This window comes from Heterodontus francisci, chromosome 32, assembly GCF_036365525.1.
Source record: "Heterodontus francisci isolate sHetFra1 chromosome 32, sHetFra1.hap1, whole genome shotgun sequence".
In the NCBI taxonomy this organism is placed as follows: domain Eukaryota; kingdom Metazoa; phylum Chordata; class Chondrichthyes; order Heterodontiformes; family Heterodontidae; genus Heterodontus; species Heterodontus francisci.
Window position 1 is genome coordinate 16586575 of NC_090402.1, and position 11049 is coordinate 16597623.

The following is an 11049-nucleotide window of genomic DNA, read 5'->3' on the forward strand; positions in this document are numbered from 1 at the left end:
TACTTAGACTCGCTACTTTTCGCAAACCGGTCGTAGATTTTCGAGGCAAAGCCTCTCTGCAACCTCCCCCCCCCCCCCCCCAAAAAAAAACATAATTACTTTAATTTAAACAAACTGCGGGGGTTACAGGTTCTGGGCGTCAATCATTCCTCATTCCTTTGATTAAGCTGAGAGGGTCGGGTTTCCAGTCACCGTGATGTCAGGGAGAAGCCCCAATCAGAGCGGCTTTTCCTCAGACACGTGCTAGAGACATTAAAAAAAGAGGAAGAAAAAAATCCCTTGCAAAGTGACAGAAGTTCATTTTAGTCCAAAAGTATCTTGGGGAGGTAGGAATCAGGACCGCCGCGAGGGACGGATTTGCCCTGTCCAAAGTGCTGAAATTTGTTTTCACTCCCAATCGCTCTCTGAACGAGATCAACACAAAAGTTTCAAGTTGCACAGAGCTCCAGATTTATACCAACTTTCTCCTGGAAATTTTAGTCAAGGGTTTAATTGTTCCGGATCATTATTTGGAAGTTCAAGGATTTCACCTTCAAGTTCAGTCAAGTTTGTATCCCGGTTCCAAATGACCATATAAAGTATCAGATATGGAAGGGTCCAACGGCTCCAGCTTTGGGATTGACTCGATTTTATCTCACAGGCCAGTCAGCCCCGGCTTGCCCAAAGGAGATTCGTTGATGAGCGACTGCAGGTCTCCCCAGGAGATGAAAGCCGGCCTGAGCCCAGTGTCAGATGTGGGCAGCGAGCAGAGCTCGCCCTCTTCGCCTGGGCTGGAGTGCGGCGATGCGGCGCCGCAGCTGCCGGGGGCGGCTGGCGGAATCGAGTCGCAATCGCAGCCGGGGCAACTCTGTGCCGCTCCCCAGGCCAGGACTGCTACTTCCTCCTTTCTTATCAGAGACATTCTGGGCGACTGCAAACCTTTGGCGGCCTGTGCCCCGTATTCCAGCAGTGGTCAGGCTGCCCAGGAACCTTCGCACAAACACGGAGAAGAATTCAGAGACAAACTGGATAAAAGGGAGAACTCACCCTCAGACACAGAATACAAAGGTAAGAGGGAACTAGGTCAACCTAAGAAAATGACAAATAATAGAAGTTCTGGGGGAAGGAGGTGGCTCCAGCGATTATCAAAATCATTACACTGGACATCTGAAAATCCTCATTTCGACAGAACCGATCTTAAAAAGCCACAGTATAGCGAACTTCTCAATGTAACCATTGTTCCTTCAAATTCTAAATCTAACGTATGTTGGACGGTTGTAGCAGATTGTATTTGGATAAATTTGGAGGTTTGTCCCTCTCTCGCTGGGAGGTGTTGTTCTGTACTAAATACAGGAATTTAGTAAATACCACGGTAGCACTTGAATTAATTCAGTCGCTTTTGGAACAAAGGTACTACTGAGACACCGTCTCTCAAACTGCGGCAGTATCCAGTTTGGTATCTTTGAGAAGAGAGGCTCCTGCCTCCTCTCTAACACTGACATTTCACTTTCGGGTCAAACTCAACAATTCAGAGTCACTTCACCGATTATCACTTTACACACACTGACCGAGAATGGGGACTGTCGGGAAGGAGTTGATAGTAATAGAGTTTAAACCCGCCGCACTTGACAAAAGATCGCAGTGGGTTAGAAATATATTTATCATAAAAATACAACAATGCAAGAAATTAGTTGACTGGGTCTTTTCAAACTCTGCTCTAATAATGAGATGAAGAGGCCCAATAGTGCAGGACTGCACCTTTGATAATGCACGGTGCATTTTCTGTGGGAATAAAGGTGGCATCTCCCAGATAATATTTTTCTCCAAGTTTTTTTAAAATTTATTGACAGATCGTCATCACAAAATATAAATTGTTACCTTTACGAAACAATGTTTAAATATAATCTAGTTCGTTAGGCCGTGAATTTTATAATCAAAGCAACGCGCCGTCTGTCTGGATTGTGTAAAATGATAGATTTTTAATAGATAGTCGGAGCTGTGAGTGTTCATCTCGTTGCACATTTCAAACAAGGCCTTTCAAAAGCACAGACAGTGGCGCTTGACATCAGTCTTGTGCTGAATTGTAGTTATTATAATGTGGCCAATTTTCAGAGTTCATTTGGATTATATCAAATGTCAGTTAGGGAACATGTGTCAAAAAAGTTGAAAACTGGATTTCACCGAAGGCGATATTATTCTGATATTATTCAGACTGAAGAAAGACAGAGCTGGTAAAAGTTATGTAGAACTCATTCAACATAGTGTTTTTTTTTAAAAAGCTCTTTTGCTGGTTAAGATCGCGGATATTGACTTGCTTGGAAACCAATACCTCCCATATTGGAATCTTTTCGGTTGAAGGCGAGAAGCTTTGATCACCGGTAATAACCGAAAAGTCTCAATAAATGGGAATATAATCGGAAATGATACTGTAAACAAACTAGGATCATGGAGATGTGAAACATTTCAGGGTGTACAGAACCTCGGCTCAACTTCAACACATTTATCATTTGTAGAATAATTCAGAATTTACTAGTCACCATGAAGTAAAAATGTCTTTGTATGGGGAAGGGCAGGGGGATTATGGAGGGGAAATTATAAAAGTTTAGATAGTAAACTTATTTTTAAAAAAGGACAAGGCTCAGTGGTGCTGTGCGAGCAGATGCACTAAGCCTTTAAAGAGAGTCAGCAGTATTCAGCTAAAGGGACAGGAATAAATCAATGTCATTTTGAAAAGATAACCTGTCAAAAAGTTAGTGCAACTTAACATAAAGCAAGGGAAACACAATTGACCAATAACTTATAGCGGGCCGGGGCTCATTTAAAACCATAGAAACGGAACTCTGACTGGCTTCATATTTCTCAGAGACAACAAACATCACGCTAAACTTTACATCTAATGGAATAAAATTCAGAGATTCCCAAGAAACTCGTGTTCATTTTGTATTTGCAGATTTAGTTAATGGCTATCCGATTTTCAAACATAAGCCGGTTTTGTAACAATCAATATCGACCGTTAAGGTCAGGCTGTTTGCAATCTAAAACTGATTTAAGTTCATTGTCGTTTTTCTTTTTACAATACGCGAGTTCGAAAATTAAACACTTTGACTCGGGAATATTCTAAACATATTTGTTTAGACGGACCCTTGAAATCTTCCATTGAGTTTCAAAAGTATTTTTATGTTTGTTTCCTCGTTCTGTCTATGAGTGAAGTGTTTCAAAAGGTTGCGAAGTCTGTTAATGGTCTTAGTATTTCGGAGCCCCTTAAATGGGTTTTTTGGTGTCTTTTTACTCGGGACATTGTAGGAGCGTTTTCAGTGTCGGTTCACCATGCAGTTCGTTATGTAATTTCTCTTTTTTCACGTGCAGCCATAGCGATTGTTATAAACCCCACACTTCCGTGTACTGCACCTGGATCAGTGTTGAACTGTAAAGTTACATAAACGCTCTTTTTTAAAGTTGATGCAATGAAAGGCTACAACTCTGAGATGAATTTAAGTAAATTAATTACACAGATCAGAAAATATTAAATATTGGGTTCTAAACGCATTTGCATGTCCACAGACAATGAGTCTATTATTTCTAATTAGGCAATGCATTCTTTTCTCTCCAGACTCGTAGTCGCTAAACCAAAATATAACATCAATGTAATAAATAGAATTGGATTTATCTCGAAATTCAGACTCCTATAACGAGCAGTTCATTTGCTGAAATCCAGTATGTTTGAGAGAGGGGCTGCTCTCTTTAAACCTGTATTGGGAGCCGAGGTGATTTCGGATGTGTATAATTGTGGGAGCCGCTTCCACACACTTTAAGGCGATTGAGAATAGATTGAATGAGTATTATAGTCACTGCGGCGAAGGGAAAGGGCTTTCTCAATGGTTTCGCCTCTCTGGTGGCCCCCGTGTACACCGTGAAACAGGGTTCGTTCTGTGAATCCTCAATAAAAGCAGAGTTTGAGGTAGGTTTGTGAGGCCGCGTTTTGTCCGGAGCGCCTACAACATTACTCATGTTAAGACTGTCTTGGTGTGGAGAGGAGTTAGCGCAAGTTATTACATTATTTCGTACCGGTGCCTGTTTTACAGGATCAAATTTAAATGAACTGATGTTACTCCGGGAGATGAAGGCACAGATACAATAGCGACAAAGATTGGTTGGAAAGTAGAGTTGGTTTTTAAGTAGAATATTTTGCAGAACAGCGCCGAGTTTGTACACGAGACATCGAACTACAGTGGTCACTATTCCTCCCTGTTAAGGTTTCACTTTAATTTGCGGAATAATCCAATCATCCGTTTTATTTCGAAGGATTTTTGCCCTAATCGGCTTTGTCCGCTTCCAAAGGGGGCGGGTTTAATTTGTAAAACACGAGTTAAATCGTGCCGTTTTGTCTCGGATATGCCAGTTTCCTGCACCTAATTGATGCAGCCGACTGCAAGGAATTGGTGTAATTTGCAAAATCATCCTGTGATTAGATTTTTAAAAAGAATAGTTCGATGATCGGGGCGAGTTGCTGCTTCTGACAGCTCGAGGTAGGTTCCCTGGTGGCTCAATTAAACGGATTATTTTCTTCCCGGCCAGAGGAATTAGATCCGCGTATCCTGTCTCTTTTCTACTCTGCAACAAACCCATTCGGTAAATGCAAACAAAGAACTACTGTACTGTATCTGCCCTTATTTTATAACTGCAAGCACAGCATGAAACCAGCTTTTAACTGGAACGCATCACTGCAGTGTCTGAGCGGCTGCTTGCGAACTTTTAACTCAAACAGTTCTTTAATGTATCACTTCATAATGAGAGCGAAAATTGCCATAAAGCGGTACAAACTCAGATAGACTGAGATACACTGAGAGAGAGAGAGAGAGAGGAACAGAGCGCTGACCGGTTGTATGTCCAGTAATTCAGATGCGGACTGGGGGTTAAAAGAAAATCAGCATCTTTTGGATTTGGATTTGGGAGGAGAGGGGAAAACAAAACAGTTCCCCATCTTGTAAAAAATCTTTAAATGTTGACCAAATTCCCTGCTGTATTTCCAGAACCAAACCGAGCACCCGGTACTTTACATTGAATGCAAAATAGTCAAGAATATGCGAACAGTCTTTAAGGAAACAGGCTTTTAAACAATATTTATTAGTATTCGTGATAATCATGATGGGTTCACAACATGAAGGCGGACTGTGTGCATTGTGTATCTTCAAAAAGCGCGTACCTGAACAAACTCCCAGAGGACCTATCCAAGTTTCCAGATTACATAGTGGGAACTTGTTAGAAATTTCATTCTCCTTGAATAATATCTTTACAACGCTCGGTATTCCGCATTACTAGCAGTGGATAAGGATCTGGGTCAGGATTGCAAGTGTGCTTTGTAACTGTACTTGTATTTTTCTCTCCTATTCATGGGCAGTCAAAGAGGCGGAGAGAGAGATCTCGAGTAGTCGGGAGAGCCCGCCTGTCCGCTTGAAGAAACCTCGCAAAGCCCGCACGGCGTTCACTGACCACCAACTTGCCCAGCTGGAGAGGAGCTTCGAGAGGCAGAAGTACCTGAGTGTGCAGGATAGAATGGAACTGGCGGCCTCCCTGAACCTGACAGACACCCAGGTCAAAACTTGGTACCAGAACAGGAGGTGAGGCAAATAGAACTACAGCCAAGTAATGCAACAAAGAAATATGAATCAAATTAAACACAATAGAGGGTTAATATAAACAAAACTCGACTCCAGGACAATACCAGAAGGCCTCTAACTCAGATATTTAAATAGTCCCATTTCCACATCTGGCCCAGGGATTGAGGTGTGAAAATCAACCCATATTAGTCGGAAGTGAAATGTGTAAACCATCATCTCTCCCATAACATTTCCACAGTTCTGGGAGCAAACACACGGATCACAGAAATAAGTTACCTCAGTATGAGAATTGAATCCTCACAAACTCATAACTGGATTATAAAGAATGGAAGAACGAGTCAGGACTATATTTGCGTCTGTCTAACGTAGTTAGTTTGTAAACTTGCCCAATCGAATATGAATCATAGCGGCTCCAATAAGAGAGAGCTATAAATCCAACTAGCCCCTCAGCAATTGGGGGTTAGTTTAGTGGTAGTTTAGTTTGTCTGCATACTGTTGTGTTCTGTTACCGAAATAATGAAGTGACGGGGCGGTGGGGGTGATCAATGAGGTCTCAGGCTTCTATAACATCACCAATTATATCACAGGGTGCACTTCTTCTTGAGATCCTGACCGTGGTTCAGGAGTTTGTTTATTTGGCATGGAGAAGTAAACGGAGTCAAAATAGCTGCTAAAACCTAATGTGACGCAAACAGCAACTCGAACAATCCACTTTTTAAATGTTAGCAGGGGCCTAAGAAAACAAAACATACAACAAAAATAATCCCAATAACGGAAATCAATTCAAAATCAAACACTGGATGGGACCGCTCAGTGATCAGATCTCATCAGGAACTGAGATTAGAAAAGTATAAAATCTGATCAACAGTCATGGTCTGGGCAAATTGGATTTTCTCTATGCATAACTGGGAGCTTTTTAATATCAAACGAACGTTAAGCTATTGTTTAACTATCAAACGAATGATAAGGTCAAAATTATTTAAAGTCCCAAGGTAAAGCGAGGTAGAAAGTATAACAATTTAAATAACTAGAATCTTGACAGAATGCGGCACACAAACAATCGCTGTTGAAACCTATTGCAGATGTGCACTATTCTGTAAATGCCCCAAGGGGTAGCGTGTAATAAAACACACACTGGGGAGAAACATGCCAAAATACATTTAAATGAGTAATCTGGATAAAATTACTATATTGCACTTAATTTATTTCCAAAAAATATACTTTATTCATAAAAATCTAAAAAATACAAAAACAGTTCCAATTTGACATTCCAGAAAGTGCAAAAGAAATCAGTTTCCTTGATACAGAAAGGGTTGCCTCACAACCCTTGCCATTCCATTGAATCTTAAACTACGAACAGCCCCCTGGCCAAAGTATCTCTGAAACCGGTTCCGAGAGAGGAGCCCAGGAAGATTGAACCATTTCAATATCAATCACCCAAAAAAGAGCCAATCCTGTTGAAACAGAAGAGACAAATGACATCAACATCTGGCTGAATGACCATTGGGTGAAATCTCCTCTCCAAAATTATTGCTTATCCACAACTAGTCCAGATTTGATTAGAGATACAGCACTGAAACAGGCCCTTCGGCCCACCGAGTCTGTGCCGACCATCAACCACCCATTTATACGGTAACATTTCGTGGGATTTGAGGTCCAACATTTATCGTGTATATTTCCTGTCTTATTCAGTCGGTTTCTGCATCATCTAATTCTATTCGTTCTATCCGATTAACGCCTAGTTGCACTCGAATCGAAAATTAGAATGACTCATCTTCCTTGTGGTTAGATGAATGATCGGTGAGTGGGAAGTGAGATCTTAATGTAGGTACAGCACCTTGCAATATCCAATTTCTTGTCGGCCTGTTAACATCTACACAATTCAGAAAATAATTAGAACCAGGGGCTTTTTAATCACACGAGGTAGCTTTTGGATTAGGCAGCCACCTGTCATGGAGACCACCCCCCACTATTGACTATTTAAGGTTAGTAACACAAGGCGCACACACCTAGATTGAGAATCTATATTTAAGCATCAGCTATCTCATCGAATTTGTCGCCGAGGTTGGCTGTAAAACACTTAGTGCCTGGATTTATTAAGCACCTCCTTTAAGAAATCAGTTTGGTTCAGTCCCAAAGGAGACCGTACAATAGAGTCAGCCAGAGGAAGTGTACTCCACACTACGAGCTGAAATTACCCTTAAATATCACTCAAACTACTCTCCAAACTGGGTCCAAAAGAGGAGATGATGAAAACTGTCTACTCATAAGGTAGAGCAACAGCACCACAAAGGGAAGGAATCATCTCCAGGCACCCTGGGGCGAACAGTTACATAAAGCTGTCAAACTAACTAGGATTGAAAAATCTGCTAAAGGAAGGGATAAGGGCCACACTTGAAACAGAGCCTATGTAGTTTCTGTGTTATTTATGATGGTACAGGATAGTGACACTACTTTGTATTTATATATACTCTACATAACACGGTATATTCACGCCCAGACAAATACCTTAAGACTCTTGTGCGTTATATTAGTGGTTAAGAACTTTACTAATTCACAGTTTGAGAATGCGCTTTGATGTTCTTGTCATCTGTAGATATTTTCTTGTTCTCGGTAGCGGGTGTAAAAGCGATCAATTCAAGCGACCATGTTAAAACCGCTATATAGAGGGGGGTAAATCCTGTCAACATCCTTTATGTGATCGCACACCCTTCCCTCCCCCAGCAGAGGAGAACAGGTTATTGGACTCTAAATGTCAATTTGAATGTACATTCGCCACATACAATTGCTGGTCGGGTGCCAGTTATATCATTGCTCAGATCAACTGTTACATGACTTGCTTTTAAAACCTCATTTATCTCCCTTTCGTGTGGATGTATAGCTCTTTACCGAGTGATATCAGATGGTCTGCAAGAAACTGCAACAACAATTCTACACAGGACATTAGAATATTATAGAGCAAAATCCGCAACTGAAAAATGGTGCTGATTTTTAATGGTTCTGATAAAATCATTCACATGCTAACCATCCCCTCCCCGGAAATGTGTTCCAGTTAGAGGAGGCAAGGGGGTCATTAGTATTAATCAGTAGCAAGATTCTCAATGGTCCCGCAATTCATCCGGGTGGGATATTGAGGGCAACTTTCGGAGCTGCCTCCTGCCACATACCCCGTACTTCATCCTTCTATAAGGATTCATTCGGTAATTGCAGCCATTTAGACCCAACTCTATACTAGCCATGGAAAACGACTAGTTCAGAATCCCGGCCTCCAGTAATAATCGACCACTGACAGGGCGAAATAGAGAGGGAGGTTCGGCCCTTACCTTCACTTGGAGCTGATAAAGACGGAGTAGTGTAACTTCTGCCGCTACTTACCTCCTAGCGCTTTCCACTCAGTAACAGAATTGCCGGAGGCCAGTGACTGCCTGTGCGATCTGTGGCCTGACACGTTCAATCTCAGTCCATTAAGACATCCTTGAACTGTGGACGGCGAGGGGTGGAACATAATTAAAAGATAATCGATCGATTGATTGGTGACAGGTTTGGGTTCCTCCGAGAGCCAGCCCGCCTTTAAAAATGAGGCTGATTGACAAATCCCCATTAGTGCAGATTCTGACAGCTCATAAATTCATTAATGGGAGTCAAAGACATTATTTTATCCACAAAACACACTCCCGTTTTCCGTAAACTGGCTGTCAAAGTGTTGGAGAATTTGTGTTTGCTCTCCCTTCCCCGCGCCCCCCACCCCCCTCACTCCCAAAAAAAGCAGCTTGGTTTTTAAAACCAGTTACTTGACGAATAAGTTACATCTTGGTTGCCGCGATGTGAGTTATGAACACATGAGAGGAAGTGACAGAGGTATTGAAGTGGCGGTGAGATAGTTTAAACGGAGGGACGGCAACACTGCGCCAGGGGCGGCTGAAATGCGGCAGATTTGCGGCTCTGGGATCTTCCAGCAATGGCAGGAAGTTCAGAGAGAGGGAACATTCACCATTACTTGTTGAAAGTATTCGGGGAGTGCAGCGGTGTCCAAATCAATGTAATAAATATTTTGTGTTCAGATGATATAATCCGCTGTGGGACAAATAGTCCAAACTCAGGAAGAAACAGGGCACTGCCCCAACTATTTTTCATTGCTTTTATTCCGTCCCCTCCTCCCTTTTCTTTATCATCCTGCGGTAAATGAAACTTCAGAAATTCCAAGTCTGAATATAAAATGACCCAACGCGAAATTAAGAACAATGAAAGGAATTTAAGAACGATTTAAAAATTGGAGACTGGGCAGAGAAATTGTTACCTTTCAAAAAGGTAAATAGTTCCTAACCTCCCATTCCTTTATACAAGCTTTGGCAGATAGTTAATGATCTTTCCGTCTCCCTTTCCCAGTTCCAGTGAAGTCAGTCTGCTTCTCACTCCGAAGTTTGAAGTTTGCAGGAATTAGCTGAGATCTCACTTAATATTGTCAGAGTTTATGGTTAAAACAATAAGTAGTTTACAGACTCTCGGCAAACGATATCGCCGCCGACCTGACAGTGCAATCCTGGACTCAACATCCAGTTATTATTTAGATTCACATATATCTATAATAATTACATGCGAATTTAGATGGCTAGAACACAAACACACAGGATCCCACTCCTAAATCCGCTTTCAATGAAAGGATGCCCAGGCAAATCATGTTTCGGCTTGCATTCACTGCTCGGAACTGGGTCCACTTTATTTCAGTCAGTGAGCCGAGTTGCGATACAACCTGGTTGGTTTTATTTAACTGAGATCGATCAAAGCACATCATTAATGCGGAAAACCAAGAAATGAGAGAATAAACTCGTTATATGTTGTGTGCAATGGCATTTTAAGCATTAAAATTAAACACATTTTAATCCAGATTTAACTGCAGCCGGGAAATTAATTCTTTTCCCTTTCCCCAACAGAACGAAGTGGAAAAGACAGACGGCGGTGGGACTGGAACTTTTAGCAGAGGCTGGTAACTACTCAGCTCTGCAGCGCATGTTCCCATCACCTTACTTCTATCATCCCAATGTCGTTTCCAACTTGGAACCGACTGCCATGTACATGTACCGGGGTCCTGCCGCTCCTCACCCCGTCATCCAGCGACCCATCGTCCCGCGGGTGCTCATCCACGGACTGGCAGCTGGGGCCGAGCAGCCGCCGCCTCTCCCCGGCCTCGCAGGTGTTCTTCCTCGGCCGCCACAGTCACGGTGAACCGGCCCCCAACCCGCCCCCCGGCCCCTCGGCTTGGACTTCAGTGGGAAACCCACAAAACAACAAAACCAATACACACAAAAAAAAATGCTCCACTATTTAAAAAAAAGTGAAGCCATTTTTAAAGAAGATTCTCTATTTATGCCTTTTATTTTCAAACTTTTTTGTGTAAAAATTGAGAGGTTTTTAACTGTGATACAAACATAATTTTAATTTAAAATTGTTTCAA

General features: G+C 42.0%; 1 protein-coding gene across 1 annotated transcript; it reads left to right on the plus strand.

Annotated features, from left to right (window-relative positions):
* Window positions 1-587: 587 nt before the first annotated feature.
* LOC137347424 (barH-like 1 homeobox protein) lies at window positions 588-10820 on the plus strand. The gene is made up of 3 exons (XM_068011860.1): window positions 588-1047; window positions 5378-5597; window positions 10529-10820. Exons 1-3 carry the CDS (start codon window positions 588-590, stop codon window positions 10818-10820), a joined length of 972 nt encoding a protein of 323 aa, XP_067867961.1.
* The last annotated feature ends 229 nt before the right edge of the window (window positions 10821-11049 follow it).

Excerpts from the sequence above, each read along its gene's own strand:
- LOC137347424 (XM_068011860.1), top strand. The coding sequence starts at position 588 with ATGGAAGGGTCCAACGGCTCCAGCTTTGGGATTGACTCGATTTTATCT. Across the intron at positions 1,048-5,377 it reads CTCAGACACAGAATACAAAG|TCAAAGAGGCGGAGAGAGAG; the intron begins GTAAGAGGGAAC and ends ATTCATGGGCAG. Across the intron at positions 5,598-10,528 it reads ACTTGGTACCAGAACAGGAG|AACGAAGTGGAAAAGACAGA; the intron begins GTGAGGCAAATA and ends TTTCCCCAACAG.